This window comes from Narcine bancroftii, chromosome 9 (genome assembly GCF_036971445.1).
Source record: "Narcine bancroftii isolate sNarBan1 chromosome 9, sNarBan1.hap1, whole genome shotgun sequence".
NCBI lineage: Eukaryota > Metazoa > Chordata > Chondrichthyes > Torpediniformes > Narcinidae > Narcine > Narcine bancroftii.
In genome coordinates, this window is record NC_091477.1 from 55475269 (window position 1) to 55494791 (window position 19523).

General features: G+C 44.1%; 1 protein-coding gene across 2 annotated transcripts in view; it reads left to right on the forward strand.

The window, feature by feature from the left end:
- Positions 1 to 7360: 7360 nt before the first annotated feature.
- LOC138742948 (GDNF family receptor alpha-4-like) overlaps positions 7361 to 19523 on the forward strand; it is a 37186-nt gene continuing 25023 nt past the window's right edge. For both annotated transcript variants that reach the window (XM_069897824.1, XM_069897823.1), the window contains exon 1: positions 7361 to 7617. In XM_069897824.1, the coding sequence (XP_069753925.1) occupies positions 7515 to 7617 (103 nt within the window). In that variant the 5' untranslated portion in view covers positions 7361 to 7514. The remainder of the gene's footprint in view (positions 7618 to 19523) is intronic.

The following is a 19523-nucleotide window of genomic DNA, read 5'->3' on the forward strand; positions in this document are numbered from 1 at the left end:
GCAGCTGCATAGACTCCAGTTCCATCTATCAGCTACTTAGATCCAGATCCAAACCTACAATATGATTAGGAAGCTTTCACACCCAAGCCCTTCGGGAGCTCTTCTTGCCTTTAGCGTTCCCCTTGAATCACAGTTCCAAATAGTTAGTTCCTGCGAGCCACTCTCCAGCAGTCCACAGCCTGTGCAAATCCCCTGACCGCAAGGCTCCCGCAGCCTACGTGGGTCGCTCAGCCGCTGACCCTCTCACTGGTTCACTGCCATGGTCACCGTCCTGCGGGGTCATCTTCTCTGCTTCTCCTTCGCAATGTAGGTGGTTTTCTGGTCCACTGCTCCCCCGAGTCTGCAACCCCTCATCATGGCTGCCAAACACAGCTTCCCCTCTTGGGCACGAGTGAGGCTTTCAGCTGAAGATTTGATGATGGGAGGAAATGAAGACCCAATAAAAAAAGCAGAAGGGAGACGCAACTTTTCCAAATACCCAACAAGCTCACGGATGATGGAGCAGCAGCGACCCTGTATGCTTTAGAGATAAGGACATCCTGCAGATGTACCTTGAAGGACTAAAACCTGGGACTCAACACCCCACCATTTATTTGAATCCTGGATTTCCTCACCTCCAGACTACAATCAGCAAACATTGGTAAGAACATCTCCTTCACAATCTCCATCAGTACTGGAGCACCACAGGGTTGCATTCTTAGCCCCCTGTGTGGCTCAGTACGACAGTAACTCCATCTACAAATTCGCTGACAATACCACAGTAGTGAGCTGTATAAAAATGGTTGATGAGTCAGCGTACAGGATGGAGATTGAAAGCTTGACTGAAACACCAACAACAACCTTGCACTCAATGTCACTGAAACTAAGGAGCTAATTGCTGACTTTAGGAAGGGAAAGCTGGACGTATATAAACCAAGGATCATTGGGGGATCAGAGGTGGAGGAGGGTGAGCAAATGTAAGTTCTTGGGAGATACTATCACAGAGCATCTTTCCTGGATCCAACACACTAATGGCATCATGAACAAAGCAAGTCAGCCCCTCTACTTCCTCAGGAGTTTGCAGAGGTTTGGCAAGACATTGGGCAACTTCTACAGAAGCATGGTGGAAAGAGTGCTAACCAGCTGCTTCACAGTCCGGGATGGGGACAGTAATGCCCCTGAGCAGGAAGCCCTGCAAAAGGTAGTGACACAGCCCAGGTAAAATCCCTCCCCGCCATCGAGAACATCTACAGGGAATGCTGCTGTCGGAGAGCAGTGGCAATTATCAAAGACCCACACCACCCCAATACATGCTCTATTTTCGCTGCTGCCATGAGGGAAGGTGTAGAGGTGCCACAAGACTTGCCCCACCAGGTTCAGGAACAGCTACTCCACCATCAGATTCCTCAATAACTAACTCAATCAGGGTCTCATTTGAGGACTCTGACTTCTGTACTTTAGTGATTTTTTTTCTCTCTCTGTATGGCACAGTCGGTTTGTTTACAGTTCTTTATTTGTTTACACGTGTATGTTGAGTCCGTTTTTTTTTTGCACTGCCTGTAAGTGGTCATTTTACCTGGCCCGCAGGAATTAGAATCTCAGGGTTGTATGTGATGTCATGTCTGTACCCTAATGATAAATCTGAAATCTGGAGAATGTTTCATAATTCTATCTTCAATCTAATGGATTGATAGGTAAACCAATTGGCATGTTAAATACCCAACGATGCACCAGCCTCCAAGAGTGTTATCTTTTTTTAAACTGTTGCTCATTATAACTACCGCAGCTTAGAATTTGTATTGATTCCCTTGATCTCAGATAAGTCTTGGCTTTGCTTTTGTCATGGTTGCCTAGGGAGCTGCAGTGCCCGCCCAAAGAGTTCAGGGTTGTAGGGCGCGGGGTTTAGACAGCCGCGCCAGTGTGTTTAGGCAGCCTGTCGCCACCCACGTGCTTCTCCAACCCATCACTATTCTGCGAGATGACTCTCTTGTCCAGTGTCTCGTCTTTTGTGTTGGTTGATTTTGTGCTCTGGATATTCTTTTATTAATCGATGAGCAGCACCTTGGAGTAAGATCCCTTCGTGTTTAAAATGTGCTACATAAATAAATAGTCAATTCAATTCAAAAACCAAAGTAATTGCTCTCTCCCAGGTCAACATCTTGTGGCACAGACTGTCCAGCCTTTACTTCACAGCCCCAGAGACCAGGCTCCATTCTAACCTTAGGTGGTGTCTGTGTGAAGCAGAACCTGGGATGAGTTGACAAAAGACTGGAGAATATAAAATGAGGTTTGTGTAAATCAATGATTAATAGCCATGGCAGGTTCAATCAGCTGTGGGGCCTATTTCCCCAATGGGAATAAGATAGGAGGGAGGTTGTTTCCACCGATGCACCAGGCTAGAACTAGGAGACGTAGTTTCAAGATTTGAGGGAATAGATTTAAGACCAAGATGAAGAGGAACTGCCTCTCACAGAGAGTCATGAGTCTGTGGAATTCTCTGGCTAAGGAAGCAGTGGAGACTGCCTCATTAAATTGTATTTAGGATGCAGAGAGATTTTGAAGTACAGGGTACAGACCAGCCATGATCGTATTGGATGGCGAAGCAGGCTCGATGGGCCAGGAGACCACTTCTGCTTCTGTTGAAGCTGGAGTACATATCACCAGCTTCAATGAACAGGTCTCATGACTCAAAATTCCATTTACTGCCAAGTGCACAAAAAATCTTTACCGTTTGTTTTCCCTGGAAAGTTGCACTTAAAGGTGCTGCTGCTCCAGCACCACCATCAAGACTAGAAAGAGAAGCAGAAGAGAGTCACTTCAGGGACATTGAGTGTCCGCAGATCCTGGAAACTCCTCCGGTGTCGCCGCCTCCTGTGCCTCTGCAGTTGCATGGCTTTCTGTCTGGTCCAGTGGTGCGCCCAAGCTCCAGGCATCTGAGTCACCCTCCTCAGTGACTGGTTCCCAACCCTCAATACAATCAGGAAGCACATTGGGCCCCCTGCTTGCCCTTGGCACCCTTACAGATCCTGGTCCCAATACTCAGTTTCTATGAATCTGTCTTCAGTGGCATGTGGCCTGATGTGAGGCCTTCAGTCATCAGGCCCCTGCACTGAAACCTGTCTGCTGTGGTCTTCTCTCCTGTAGGTCTCTCTCCAAGGATTCTCCTTCTTGGCAGGTGGGGGTATGTGTGCCCTGTGCCAAAGTGCTACTTTCTCAGATACCACAAAGTCTGGGCTGCCAAGTATGGGCATCACCAACTTGGATGTGTGCTCTGTGGACTTTAAATGTCAAAAACCACCACCAGCCTTGATCCACAGGCAACATAAACCCACACAGGGTTGGCTGGGCAGTAGGACCCCAGGGAGGAGCACTAAGAGGCTGTGACTGCTGTTACCTTGACCTCTGAGACAAGCCTCTAAGCTCTACCAAACCAGGATACTCCAAAGATACTCTCCTAGTGTCCTTGACACCTGCACCAACTTGAGAGAATCTTTGGCCCATGAAGAGAGATCGACACGTTGGATCTTTGGAGATCTACCATGTGGTGGATTCCCCAAATTGTTGAAGGAGTACATTGTCTCCTCGACCGTCCTGCCCATCAATCAATTCCTCTCCCACCTGTGGAAGAGCCTGTCGGTCTGACAGTGGTGTCATCAACCACCACATTTGCATTGCTCACTGAATGAGGACACGCAGTGGCACAAGGTGGTGTAGAAGACATTTGGCACATTAGCCTTCAGTCAGGGCAATGGGTGCAGGAGCTGGCAGGCCATGTTGCAATTGCATGAGACATCGCTGAGTCCACTCCTGGGGTTTTGTATGCTGTCCTAGTCAGAGCTGTAGCAAAAATGTCATGACTCTGGAGGGATGCAGAAAAGGTTCATCTGGGTCCTACTAGAGCAGAAGAGCTTGAGTAACATAGTGGATGGGTGGGGAAGTTCCTCCAGGAGCATAGCAGGCTGCTGTGGGGCCAAATTATCTAAATAGCTAAACATGAGGATGGTTGCAGCCGTTATAGAGGCTTGACTGGAGGAAGGTGCTGGGGTTTAAGAGTTTTAATCATCCCTAATTGACTCGTTATGTGCACGGTTTCAAAGCAAAAGAAATGGGCCAATGACAATTTTTCTCAAGCAAAATATTTCAGTAACAATTGGGTCTAGGCCAGTGATTCTTAACCTTCCCTTCCCACTCACATCCCAGCTTAAGCAACCCTTACTAATCACAGAGCACTGATGGATTACTTAAAGTGGGATGTGAGTGGAAAGAAAAACGTTGAAAACCACTGGTCTACTGAGTCAAAGTTAGAAATAGGAAGGGAGCAATCACTGGACTAGGAGTAGTCTACAGGCCCCCAAATAGCCTTCAGGACACCGAGGAGCAGGTAAGCAGGCAGATTTTGGAATGGTGCAGGAAATACAAGGTTGCTGTTACAGATTTCAACTTCCCTAACATTGACTGGCACTTCCTAATTGAAAGAGGGATAGATGGCACTGAATTTGTCAAGAGTGTTCGAGGATTCCTGACACAGTAAGTGGACCAGCTGATGAGAAGGGGTTGCCATATTGGATCTAATTCTGGGTCATGAACCTGGTCAGGTGGCAGACCTCTTGGCGAGTGAGCACTCCAGTGAGAGTGACCACAAATTTCTAAGGTTTAGCATAGCTATGGATAAGGATAAAAGCAGACAAAATGGGAATGTGTTTAATTGGGGAAGAGATAATTACGATGGGATGAGACAGGAACTTGTGAGAGTAAATTGGAAACAGATATTCAAGGGAGAAAGCACAGAACTAAGGTGGAGGAAGTTTAGGGACCACTTTGGCTGGGTTCAGGCTAGATTTGTCCCACTGGGACAGGTAAAGGATGGTAGGAAATGGGAACCACGGTTGACGAAACAAGTGAGGCAACAAATCAAGAGGGAGAAGGAAGCATATAGAAAGGAGGAAACAGGAAGGGCTCATGGAAAGTATCTTTTAGCCAAAAAGAGCTTAAGAAGGAACTTAGGAAAGCTGGATGGGGGCATGAGAAGGCCTTGGCTGGTAGGATTAGCGAGAACCCCAAGGGGCTATAGATAGAGTGGACAGCCAGTGTCTTTGTCCCAGGGCAGGAATAGCAAACAGAGGATCAATGTACAAAGCAAAGGGAGGGAAGTTTAGGGGAGACATCAGGGGTAGGGCTTTTACACAGAGGAGCAGGTAAGCAGGCAGATTTTGGAATGGTGCAGGAATTTGTCAAGTATGTTCGAGGATTCCTGACACAGTAAGTGGACCAGCTTACTGTGGGTGTCTGGAATGCCTTGCTAGTGATGGTGGTGGAAGCTGAAACATTTTGTGGCATTTCAGAGACTCTTAAGCCCTTTTTCCACTGGTATCTCAGTTATTGGCCATGCAGTGTCCTGGGATAGGAAGCAATTTGTGTCATTTCCATTGGCCCACCCTTAATGGGGCACTAATTGCTTTTCCACTGAACACAAATCATCCCTGGGGATCGGAGTGTTCTATTTTCACCTGGAAACAGGTGACTTTCTGCTGTCCCTTTTCCACTGGTTTTGTCAGCACACTGATGTCAGCAAATGCCGGGGATATGAGTAGGGGTCAAGGAGGTTAATCCCGGTGTGAAATGACATCATTTGATGCCGTCATGTGGACTGTTTTCCTTCTCCACTAGACCCTGACCCAGTAAATTCCTGGGAAAATATGCCAGTGGAAAAGGGGCCTTAGACAAGCACACGAATGGAAGAAAATTAGAGGGTTAATGGGTAGGGAGAGTTTAGTATATTTTTAAGGAACATATGCATTGCACAACATCAAGGACTGAAGGGCCTGTACATTCTATGTTGCAGTCTTTTTTACCTGGGCAGGGGAATCTAAAATTAATGAGAATAGATTTCAGGTGAGATGAAAGATTGCCCCTGAGGGCAACTTTTTCCACACAGAGGGCCGTGGGCATATGAGGGAACTCAGCTGCTCTTTCAGCATCCATGGGAGATATATTGCCGGAGCCCTTCCTCAAGGAATGAGCAGAAAGTGAGGAGGAGAAGGTATCCAGGATAGACTTCCCTAGAAGAGGTTTTGCAATGGATCAACTGAATGATTGGAACACGAAGGTTTGCAGATTGTAGCCAAAAAAAAACCACACCAAAATGCTGGATGAAATTAGCCAGTCCATTAGGGGAGAAGGATATATAACCGACATTTCGGGCCTCAAGGAATAAGCTGAAAAGGTGTAAGCTGCTGGAGAAAATGATAGGGGGGGGGGGGGAGGTGGAGGGGAGACAATTTGGACAGCATGAAGGGCTCAAGCCTGAAATGTTGATTATCCTCTTTTCTACATGGTTATGTTTCCTTCTCTTCGCTGCATGGTTATGTATCCTTCTCTTTGCTACATATGTATGTTTCCTTCTCAGTGCTACATGGTTATGTTTCCTTCTCTTTGCTGTATGGTTATGTTTCCTTCTCTTTGCTACATGGTTATGTATCCTTTTTTGCTACATGATTATGTTTCCTTCTCTTTCCTACATGGTTATGTTTCCTTCTCTTTCCTATATGGTTATGTTTCCTTCTCTTTGCTACATGGTTATGTTTCCTTTTCTTTGCTACATGATTATGTTTCCTTCTCTTTCCTACATGGTTATGTTTCCTTCTCTTTGCTACATGGTTATGTTTTCTTAACTTTGCTACATGCAGTCGCTTTCAGGTGGAATCGCCTGGATAATGTGGCTCCGGAGCGTTTGCGGGTGTCTGCGAAAGTGGTGCTCTGCCACCTGAAAGGTCTGAAGCGGGGAGAGGAGCTGCAGAGCAAACGTTGGCTCCTGAGTCCGGGCAGGGGCAGCCACCTGACAGCCCCCTCCTCGCTGCCTGACAGCCCCCCGGCGGGGGACTACGGAGCTGGAGCGGCCGGCGTGGGACTGTCAGACAGCGGGGAGTTGGGTCGCCAGCTGACTGTCATCATTCTGGCCCCTGCTAGGCACCTGAAAGCTGCCAGCAGCTTTGCCTGGAGATTGTCCAGCATTGTGCTTTTACGGGATCTGCAGACCGTCGTGTTCTACCCTATGGAAGGCAAATAGGAAAGGTTCAGAAGGTTGGGGGCAAATGGGACGACTTCAGCCGGGCATGGACGAATAGGACCGAATTGCCTGCCGGAGACTCAAACCCCCACGGAAACGGGGTGAAAGGAGGGCGGAGTGGATCGGCGTCTCCCTGTGGAGGGGGGTTGACCGTGTGGACTAGCCAGGTAGCCAGGGCCAATGCATGGCCCGCCCGCAGCGACTGGGCCAGTCCCTGCCCATCGCAGCGGTCTCCACACGTGGGTGGGCGGACCGCTGCCGAAATCCGGCGGCTGAGCAGCGACACAAAGGGGGGGGGGGGGGGGTGGAGAGCAAGAGTGAGCGGAGAGACGGTGCGCGATGTCCCTCCCGGGATGAGAAGCTGGGAAAGATAGGACGGCGACAGCATGCAAGTGGGTGATTTTTGACCCGGCACCCCAGGACTGCAGCCCCCTTGCCTGGGGGAGGGGCTCGGCGCTGGGGGAGCTGAATGCCCGGCCCCGGAGTAGTTGTCCGTGCTGAACGCGGTGGGCGAGGCGCAGCCAGCGGCACCATGATGGTCCAGGGACTGACCCTCCTCCTCGCTCTGGTCGGTGAGTCCGCGGCAGCTTCTGTTTGTGGGATCACTGACACGCCAATATTTTTTTTAACTCCGCGTTTTCTTTTGAGGTTTGTAAGGCGTTGTTTTTTCTTGAAAACTTTGAACCTTTCCCACTGTTTGCGAGAGAGAGAGAGAGAGAGAGAGAGAGCGCGCAGCCGAGACTCTCACGTTGAGACATGAACAACTTGTCACCAGTTACTGGAGGCTTCAACCAAGGCTGGCGAACCTTTGCGGGATCCAGCACGTCCTTTTTACATGGAGCCAAGACCCGCCGGAGGGTCGGCGATGATAAGGCAGGGGGAGACAGTACAGCAGGGGGTGGGTGGTGGGGGTGGGGAAGGAGAGGAAAGGAATGGAGACCACGGAGTCGACGGGGAGATGGGATCCGCTCCCGGGGTCTGGAGCAGATTCAGTCAGCGGAGGTGTAGGTTCAGTGCAGCCTGGGCTTTAACCGACACGTGGGATTGTGCATGAACGCTCGGGCTATCGTTTGCCTGGGGCAGGAGGAGGGAGCCCGTTGTCCGATGTACTGGCCACAGTGGAGAGAAAATAATAAACATTGGTAGTGCCACAAAGTGCGGTCAGCACCGTGCTCTTGGGAGTACAGGATGTCTGTATAACAATGTTCCATCGAAACTCGAGGGTAAATGGCATCTTGGGCAGGGGGATCATCATATCTGCACCACAGCACCTTACAATAAAAACCTAGATTGAACCCGGGCCATTAGCGCGAAGAAACACGAACACTGCTGGAATCTTAAGGGAACCGAGGAAAGCTGGAAGGCGAGGCAGGGTCCATGGAGGGAAATGGTCTGGGTCAGAGTCCTGGGTTGAGTTTGATGCAGGAAGGGGTGATATCGAGTATATAATGAGGGGAAGAAGACTGGGAGGGAATGGCTGGGGAGGGGCGAAGGGGTGATAAGGGCAGGTGAGGAAGAGGGCGGAGAGGCGAGGGCTTTGACCCAGAATGTTAACTCCCCATTTCTCTCCATCTTTCCCACCTTTTCCTCTCCCATACCCTCTCACCTCTTGGCCCCTCCCAAGCCCCCCTCCCTTTCGCCCTCTATAAATGATATTGTCCCTTCCTACTTCCATCTCAATAAAGAGACCCTTCCCAAAACGTTGGCTGACCATTTCTCTCCATGGATACTACCTGCCACACTGAATCCCTTCAGATTCTCTTTGTTCACCTTCATAACAACAGGGCTGAACCATTCCCCTGCCCAATCTTGTGTGATCCTGGTTCTTCAATAGTATATGTACAAAACCATCAATATGATGCTCTGCCTTGAATTGTATCAACTATCTGAACGATGCTGTTGGTTAAATATAAAATCTGGAGAAAACTAGCTCGATACCACCCATAGGTTGCAACTCTAATAATACCATTTGTATAATGTCACCTGTAATATAATTCCAAAGATACAGTGCTTGTACACTGCATCCATCTGCAGACCAATGTTGGTTGTACATCATCAGGACCATTGCCATCTCTACAGTAACATTTGTATGATTGTATGAGCGCAGTATCACCAGTGAAATATAAATGTTACCCAGACACTAATAGAACCAAGTAATATTCCTGTATGAGACGTCTAAAAGGTGTAGGAAATGGTTACTCTTTGCTGTGTTGAAAGAGAGAAGAGCAGATGGGTGCTCACGATAGGCCATTGATTAGCTGGAAGGGGATTCCTCTCAATCGAAGCCCCTGTCAGGAGTGAAACAGGGCCACATTCCAAGGACTTGGCCATTGGCAGGTTTTTGTAAGCAGTTATGCTCTAACTTTGCACCTCAAAAGAAGACTGAATAGTGATGGTGTGGGCTTATTGCCTTCTATTCTTAACTTGGAAATGGAGAATGAGAAAAATAGTCCTTCTGTTTCATATTGTCCATGGATGGATGATCTGCAAAACAAAAATCTCTGCCAATAAGTGAATCAGTACTGCGGTCATTTGTAGGAAAACCCACAATATTCTTCAAGATGATGTGTTCCCCGGATTCTCCCAGTGCTCTCCAACATTAGCCTTTCACTTGCCTTGTTACGGGATGATGGACTGCTCTTCATCAGCTGTTTGTGGTCTCATCGGCATTTTAATCGAGTGAGGAACTGACAGAGAATGAATGCGTCCAAAAGCTCATGATGAGTGGGGAGCTGTAACTCTGCTCCTGAATACTCAAGAGAGCATGTGAGCATGAAAGGGTGGTGCCGAATTTGGTGACGGATGATGCTCGTTGCTGACTGTACTGCAGAGAGATTTTCAGCACATCCGTGCTTGGTTAGAATAGCCCACCCGAACCCCTCAATCAGAGTGCACTCTGTACTCTACACCCGGTACCCTCTGATTGTACACAAGACCACCTGAATCCCCCCCCCCCTTCCCCTCTACTAAATTTCAGCCATTTGACATCTGGAATGTTAATGTTTGAACCATGCCTTGTTAATCTGGAAGGCAGCAGAGTAGCACAGCATGTGGAGCTTCTGGCTCACGGCACCAGTGATCCAGGTTCAATCCTATCCTCGGGCACTGTATCCATGGTGTTTGCATGTTCTCCCTGTAACCAGGTCCCAAAGATGCACTATGGATCATGGAGATGAGTGATTGAATTTGGAAGGAATTGATGGGAGAATAAGAAATGGAACTAATGTAGAGGGATTGATAATCAACACGGATTGAGAGAGCCAAAGAGGCTTGTTTCCATGCTGCATTTCTGTGACTATGAATCCCCATATAGGTAGGAACATTTGGGAAATTACCAGTCTCATTTGTCAAGAAAGCAGACAGTGGTTCACTGGTGCAGTCAGTGAAGCCTCACAACTTCAATGCTCCACGTTAAACCCTGATCTCAGTGTAACCTACGTGGGGTTTGCACATTCTCCTTCCTCCTCCAGGTGCTCCAGTTTGTTCTCACATCCAAAGGATGTGTGATTAGTAGATTAATTGGCCGCTAGAGCATAGATAAGTGGTAGAATTGGAGTAGTGGGGAGTTGATGGGGAAAATGGGAAAATAAAATGAGATGAGTATTGGGTGGGTGTTAACAGGTGTTTGATGGCTGATATGCACAGTAGGCTGAGGGCTTGTTTCTGTGCTCTATGACCCGATGACAGGCCAAACAAGGGTGCAGTGGCTATCAACGTGTAAGGGTGTGTGATCTGAGCAGGGGTGCAGTGCTAATTTTTTAGGCATTAGACCTCATCACAAGTGGCCGCATGAGGTGCGGGAGTGATTCATGAACTGGATCTGAGCCAAACTCGGCTCTAGGCCTTAGTTAAATGCAACATTGCAGGAGTTTTCTGATGGGGGGGGGGGGGTGGCAGGGGGTGGAGCAGGATCAGGTTAATGATCCTGGCTCCTTGGTTCCAGAATGGGTCTGGAAATTGTTAATTTTGGGGCAGGGAAAACACATCTTCATGATTCTGATAGATACAAAGTGACTGCTTTGGAGCCGTCTCCTGTGCTCCCTTATAAGGGTTAATGATTTACCTGTTCAGCCTCAGGTACAACCAGACTGAACAGGATCAGTGAAAATTCCCTCTGTTTGCACCCGAATTTCACCTTCAGGTCTTGCAGTGAATTTCTGATCTCCGTTCATCCAGTGATTCCACCTGGCTTTCCATCCCAGCTCTGTCCTTCCTCTGAAACCTGTTCGATTCCTACCTCAGACTTGGCCTTGGCTCTGCTGTTGCTGAGAGCCAGCAGCCACTCAGTGCTCAGCACATAACCAGCAACTTGAATGCAGCAAGTTATTGTGTAAGATTGTACCTCGGTTTATATTTAGATAAGCTTCAACCCTGTTTCAAACAGGAGCCCTGGAAAGCTCAATATTCTCCATGGCCTGCAGTGACTCAGAATCCAGAGGCCCTTCCCAATTTTATATTAGAGAAATGGGTTGGTGGAAGGTCAATCCCACAGCCGAGATTAGGATCAAGGTATGGAGTGAATGCAAAGATTGCCTGGAATTGGTGCTCACTGCCTTTTGAGCTAAGCTAATTAAATGCTACTGGCTTATTGCATTAACAGTGGCACTTGTGGTGTTAAACCCAACCTTGGTCATGATAGAACTACATGACTGATATTACAATAGTAGTTTAACTAACTCACCAACCACTTAAAGATATGGAACATCACCAGTTGATCTTTTTTTTTCTATATGTTGTTCACTGCTGTGACTTATTGGAAGAGAGAAATGACTGACAGTGGGCTATCAGGAACCTTACAGAATCAAGGAATGCCTTGGGAAAGATATTGAAGGACTGAGAAAGAGGAAAGGGAGAATTGATAGGCAAATTAAAAATCTAAAGAGGAATAAAGAGAAAGAAAGAAAGATTTGATTATGAGAGTGGAAAATAGAAAAAAAATGACACTATGAAATATCTAAAAGAATATCCCCAAGAATGGTTTGGTGATAATGGTTACCAGTGCACTGTAACATTGCAGTTTCACATAATTGTAAAGGCAGTGAACTGTTTAGTTGGAAGAAGTTTAATTACCCACAGTTCTCAAAGTTATTGTGGATGTAATATATGAGCTGCTGTGTGGGGTACCAGTATAAACCGATTGGTTTTGTTCTGGTGATTCACAGCTTGCAACATAGCTTTCAATCCCCTGAACAAGCTTGTCAATTTGAACTTTAATAATGCCATGGGTTATTTTTTGGGCTCCCAGGTTACTATTTTTGATCAATATCAATTTTCTGCTAATTCATATAAAGCATGTGATCTACAACCATATCAGTTAACATAACACTATTACAGCGTCAGAACCTGGGGTTTGAATCCAGCACACTCTGCAAGGAGTTTGTACGTTCTCTCTGTGGCTGCCGAAGATTCCTTCAGGAGCTCTGGTTTCCTGTTGCCCTCAAAAAATGTGCAGGGTTTGTAGGTTAATTAGTGTATTTGAACAGCACAGGAAGGACCTCATGTGGTGTCTCTAAATTAAATTAAAAAAAATATTAATGTAATGTCTTAGTTATATGGAATAAGCAACATGTAATTGAGTCAATGCAAATTAATATTTTAAATGCATTCTCTACAATCCAATAATGAAATTCAATCCCGAGTATTCATTCTGAAATCTGTAATGTGCACAATAAATAACATCAAAGATTCAGTTTATTAGGTAATGCTTTCTAATTAATTCATGTGACTACTATTTATTGCCCATTCCTAATTGCCCTTGACCCAAGTGATGTGCGGGGCCAATTCAGAGGGTAATGAAACACCAGCCTCCTGGTCCAATGTAGGGGGCCTGGCTGAATAAGATGCAGGTTTTCTTCACGAAAGCACGTTAATAAACCAGATGGCTTTCCATAGCAGCCTCCTAGTTTCATGGTCACCGTTACATTATGCCGTAGCTTTTTAATTCCAAATTTTATTTAATTAACTGAATTTTAATTGACCTATTCCTCTGGGATTAGGATGTTGGCACTGAAACATCAGTCCATGCACATTAATTGAAAATGCAGTAACTTACCTCACTAGACTACCAAACATTTGATTCTGAACTCCACTATTTAATATCCAGTGTGCACAAACTAGTAACATGGAATTGAACTGACAATATCTGGAAATTATATAATAAACAGTTAATATTCAATGTGTACAACAAAAAGAAATCAAATCACAATGTATGCAAAGTATAACAGAAATATGCAAACAATTTATTGCATAATATTCAATACAAAGCATATGCAAAAGACCTGAAACACACCATACATATGGAATTTTCAATTTGCAGGTCCCACTTGCACTTCGATCGGTCAGGCAAGATGGTCTTACCAACAGTGAGGCAGTGAGCGGTGTGATCAGGTGAAGTGAGTGAGCCAGAGTTCCTTGTGTAGCTCTACTCGCAGCTTTACTGTTCAAAGTTCCAAATCATTTAAACACTTACAACTTTAGCAATTTTAAACATTATTGCAGATTTTAAATAGAAATTTAACAGATACAAAGAGATTTTGTTCATTAAAAATGTGAAAGCAAACTTGTATAATTAAAACAGGGCATGCATGAAGCTTGGTTTTGTCCCCTTCAGTCTGCTCAGATGAATCAGTTCATGCATCCAATGTTGGGTCCAATCTAGTGAGGGCAGTTCCCTTACGGATGAGCTGTGTGAAAGTAATGGCATTTCTCAGGGACAGCTGAGACAGAATATAGTCTGTGTAATGCACAGTATTTAATCTGTAAAATAAGCCAGATATAACATGAAATGTTCTCTATGAAATGGATAATATGCTTAAAATAACAAAGATGTAATGAATTAAACAGGAACATCTGCAGACACTGGGGTCGAGTGCAACAAAAATGATGGAGAAGCTCAGTAGGTCACAGAACATCTATAGGAACTAAAGGGTAACTAACATTTTGGCCTGAGCCCTTCATCAGGGTATGAGGAAAAGCAGGCAGGTGTCTGAATAAACGGGGGAGGGAGGAAAGAAGGGGAAGGCACAGGCTAACAAATGAGAGGTCATAGGTGGATACAGGTGGAAGGGTAGAAGAGAAAAAAAAAGATGAGGAGGGGTAGCTCTCTGCCAGGAGAGGGAAGGGGATGGGGAGAGACAGAGCAATAGAGAGACTCGGGGTGGGGGGGGGGGGGTTAATATGATGTTAACACAGTTTATAGTATAACAGTGATTCCATGAATTAGCTGCAGAAGGTCCCCAGATGTGTCTTTAACGGCAGTTGCTTTGCAGGTGCAGTGGACAGCTGATTCAACATCATTCAACTGCTTATTTTTTGCATTGTTACTAATGCACCATCAATAATGGCAAAAGTTGTGAAACTGATGGGCTTTTATTAACTATAGATTGGAACAGCCGTCAACCTCGTTGACTGATCAGGGCAGAGTGGAATAGGGCTATGGGTAGAATTGGTCTCGGGAGGCGTGTCCAGCTGGCAGCAGCCAATCATGGTATAACAGTGGTTTACCATGGTTACATTCTAATAATTTATTTTTCACATCACCACCATTAGTGAGCCCTTGTTTCCTGTCCTTGACGACTTATCGCAATGTGCTACTCTAATGAGGAGCTACCCAGTCTCTTTGAGATAACAACCTCACTATGCCTCTATCCTTTTCATGAGAAGCCTGAATAAAATATTTATATCTGTGTTTGCATATGATATAACCAAAGGCCTTAATTTGTTTGAAACCCAGCTAGCCAACCAATGTTACAGCCCTCTCCCCCAGATTCTACCACTCACCTATGCTTGAGGGACAATTAATCTACCAATCCTCACATTTTTGGCAACTGGCTGGGAAATGGAGTACCCAGTGGAAACCCATGTGGCCACAGGGAGATGTGCAAGCTCCACATAGGACCGAACCCAGGTTTCTGAAATAATGAGGCAGCAGCTGAACAAGTTGGCACCTCCGCCCTGCCCCTAAACGACCTCCACTCCAGCTAGTAAAAGTCAATTCAATGTAAAGCAGATCTCTGGAGTTTCATCAGGATTTTATTTCTGTGCCAAGTGTCATGGCAGACTAAGGGTGGCACGGTTGGCGTAGCGGTCAGTACCACGTCTTTACAGCAGCAGCAATCGGGGGTTCGAATCCCACACTGTCTGTAAGAAGTTTGTACGTTCTTCCTGTGTCTGTGTGGGTTTTACCTGGGGGCTCCTGTTTCCTCCCACTGTTTGGAATGTACCAGGGGTGTAGTTCAATTGGGAGTAAGTTGGGCGGCACGGACTCGTGGGCTTAAATGGCCTGTTGCCTTCCCCTATGTCTAAATTTAAACTTTAATTTAAAACTCCACATATGTGACATGAAAGCTTATGGTCATGAGAGAGAGAGAGAGAGAGAGAGAGATGTTGCTGTGGTAGGGCGAAGTGATTGGAATTCCATAGGTCTCAGTGCTAGGACATGTTATATTTAACAAATGGCCTGGATCAGATGAAAATGAAATAGCTGGATAAGACTGGGGCGAAGACAAAGCATTCAAACTGAGCATATCCATGAAGACAAGGAATTGGTTATTTACAGAAAAGTCCAGACATCTGCATCCTCAAGATTGATGGTGCAAATTGCTAAATTTTGCCCAGCCAAATTATGAATAGAAGCACCATGGGTAGACTTCATGCTGGGTCTTTGTGTAATAGTGGTTTGCTTTGGGCCATGATATTAGCAATTCACAGTTAATAAAGCAAATAAAATGCTGGAGTGTATCTATCCAGAATGGCTGATACAAGACCTCTGAGGCTATTTGCAATGTAAAGCTTCCCAGATCAATCTTGCAGTACCCTTACTTTAATAATCATTTAGTGCAAGATTGATCCCAAGAGGGAGATGTATCAGTTCATTTACCATTGCAATAAATTCTCCATTCACTTATTTGTAACCTACTGTGCTAGATGTTATCCCTCATGAAACTTTCACATGCTTTACTTAAGGGTCCGTTATATTTTAACATTAACATTTATCAAGCTCCAATTGTTTTGTTTTTAAAAATATGAAAATTTTTTTTCTTATGAAGGCTACCAGTTGGAGTAATGATTAGTGAAGCATTGGTATAATGTCTCATCTCACTGTGGAGGCAGGTATCATCTTGTCATTGATAATAACAATTAATTATATGATTAAATATATTGCTTAATTTAATTGATATTTAGAATGGCAAGAAAGCAAATTAGAAAAGTGTAGGACTCAGTGGTTCTCAACCTTTTTCTTTCCACTCACATGCCACTTTAAGTATTCCCTATGTCACAGGTGTTCTGTGATTAGTAAGGGATTGCTTAAGGTGGTACGGGGGTGGAAAGAAAATGTTTGAAAATCACTGTTTTAATCGTAACTAATTGACTTGTTATGTGCATGGTTTCAGAACTCCAAAGGAAATGGGCCCATGACAATTTTTCTCAAGCAAAATATTTCAGTAGCAATTGGATCCTGAGCAGTGATTCTCAACCTTCCCTTCCCACTCACATCCCACCTTTAGCAATCCCTTACTAATCACAGAGCATTGTTGGCATAGGGATTACTTAAAGTGGGATGTGAGTGGAAAGAAAAAGGTTGAGAACCACTGGGTTGTAATGAAGCTAATTTTAACTTTGACTGTTGGCCTGAAGCACAAGATAAAGGCTCAGCCATTAAAAATATTCCTTGAATTATTTAAAATTTTTATTGATATTGACCTGACATTTCCACTATCTGGTCTGAATTTCCCCCACATTGAAAGTGTAGTGTAGGAACAACACTAGACTCAGCTTCTATCAAATTGATTAAAGAGCCCAATTTTATTGTTTATCTGAAACCAATAATCCTATTTCCATTGGAATTTCAATCCATTCATTAAATTTTCATCCACAACTAGCCCATAACTGTGTTCCGGATTATAACGATTTGCTGCCTCAAATGATTTTTCTCTGATACTCTTTTGGTTCACCTCCGTCTTAGTTAACTTTTCCTTTCCACTCATACCCCACTTTAATAATCCCAGTGCCATTAGTGCTCTGTGATTAGTAAGGGATTGCTTAAGGTGGGATGTGAGTGGGAAGGGAAGGTTGAGAATCACTGCTCTAGACCCAATTGTTACTGAAATATTTTGGTTGAGAAAAATTGTCATTGGCCCATTTCCTTTGAAGTTGTGAAACCATGCACATAACGAGTCAATTAGATAGGATTAAAACAGTGGTTTTCAAACTTTTTCTTCCCACTCACATCCCACTTTAAGCAATACCTCAGATGGCATAGGGATTGCTTGAAGTGGGATGTGAGTGGAATGAAAAGGTTTGAGAACCACTGTTCTAAACCAATATATCCTAAATCGTAAATTCCAGTCTCTCCACACTGTTGGGGAATCTCATCCTTTTTTTCCCCAAACTATTTATTTGAAAAATCATTAGTAATAGTACAATATGCATTCAATAAAAACAATTTTATATAAGTATATATATAAATTTAAAAAAAACAGAAAAAAATCCCCACCCACCCTCCCACCCCATCAGCCAACTTTCTTAAGGAGAGCCAAAAAAATATATAAACAAAAACTAAGAATATATAATAAATCAAAATATATCTAAATGCCTATATTCCAAATATAGTAACCACTTATTAACAAAAAAAGAATAATTATCATGCAAATGATATGTAATTTTTTCCATAACAATACAAGCATTCAATTCATTATGCCATAGCTAATGGCTCAATTCCCAATGCAAACAGGGTTGGTGACAATGTTCAACCTTATCGAGTTGAACATGTCAATTTAAATGGTAATGAAACTTGACCATTTGTCACCACCCTAGAAGTCTGGTTCATATATATACCCAACCAATAAAAAAAGGGCCAAATTTAAGCTTCTCCTGTACTTTAAATAAAAAATCCCATTCTACCCTATCAAAGGCTTTTTCCACATCAAGCGCAACCACCCAAGCCCAACAAGTGGTTGGACTGCTGTTGATATGCATTGACTAATCAATCGATGAATATTATCTCAAGCATTTCTATTCTTAATAAAACCTGTTTGATTAACATGTATCAATTTAGATAAGTACTTAGTAAGTCAATTTACTAGCATTTTTGCTATTATTTTATAATCAATATTCAGTAAAAAAAAATAGGTCTATACGAAGACACTTTCATGGGTCTCTATCTTTTTTCGGGATTACAATAATTAAAGCACTAGAACAATATTCTGGTAACTCATAATGTTCAGTCACTTATTGTAATACCTCCCCAAACACTGAAGATAAATCTTCATAAAAAGTTTTATAAAATTCCACCAAAAACCGATCATCACCTGATGACTTTCCATTGTGCATTTCCAACATAGCTGTCTTAATCTCTATTTCTGTAAATGGTACTTCCAAATCCATAACATCCTCCTCTTCTAATGCTGATAACGATAACTTAGATAAAAAGGGAATCTCATCCTTGAAATCACTGATAAATTTACGTTTTTTTTAAATAGTACTGCTGGAGAGGCCTGTGAACAGGCCGGGAATACGGGCCATGTGCAGGCAGAAATGATTTGGTTTAATTTTAGGCATAATTTTTGGTGAACATATCTTGGGCCGAAGTGTTCGTTTTACGTTGAACTTGCACTTTATTAAGACAAGATAAAGCCCAAGAATCTGCAGGCTTTCTAACCGTGTTGTCAACCCACTCAACATCTAGAATGAATGATGTGCTTTACAAACTCGTAGAAATCTCTGCTCTTGTATCCCTTTCTAAATTGTGCTTTGACTTTGCCTCCAGTTATTCTTCCTTCACATCTCGGTATTAGATTTCACCTGCCACCTATCCGCCCATTCCACCAACCTATCTCCAGCTCCACCTTTCAGTTCACAGAACAATTTACAGAACTTTGTGTCATGTGGAAATCTGTAAATTGTGTCCAAGTTGTTAATATACATGAAGAACATCAGTGGTTTTAGTACCAATCCCCAGGGAACCACCTTTCACTACCATCTCTTTCCTTGTTTTGTGCCAATTTCCTGCATGTTGCTTTCTTTAGAACAAAGAGTCTGAGTGGAAAATTAATCAAGTTGTACAAGGTTTTGAGGAGCTTAGGAAAACTGCGTGGGTAGATTGACTTCCTGTGGCAGTGTGACCATTAGCTAAGAAGAGTGGATCAGCTGTAAAACTGGGAGACGGAAAGTGGGAAAAAATTGAATATTTTGAATTGAATAACTTTTATGGATGATGCAGACAGAACGAGCTGTGAGGAAGTTGTATCCGGGAAGGTGCTTTCAGGAGATAGAAGGAAGATGGGAGAATCTGGGAGAGAACGGTCAGATTTTTAAAATAAAATGAGTCTGATTATCCAGTGGCATTTTCCCAGAGGAAGTGATCTCAATCACTAATTTTGAACCAATTAACATTATCCTTTCAGGCATGAATTAATCCATACTGCCAAGCGAATAAATCAGTTCTAGTTAGCTACAATAATTCAACACCACACAATTG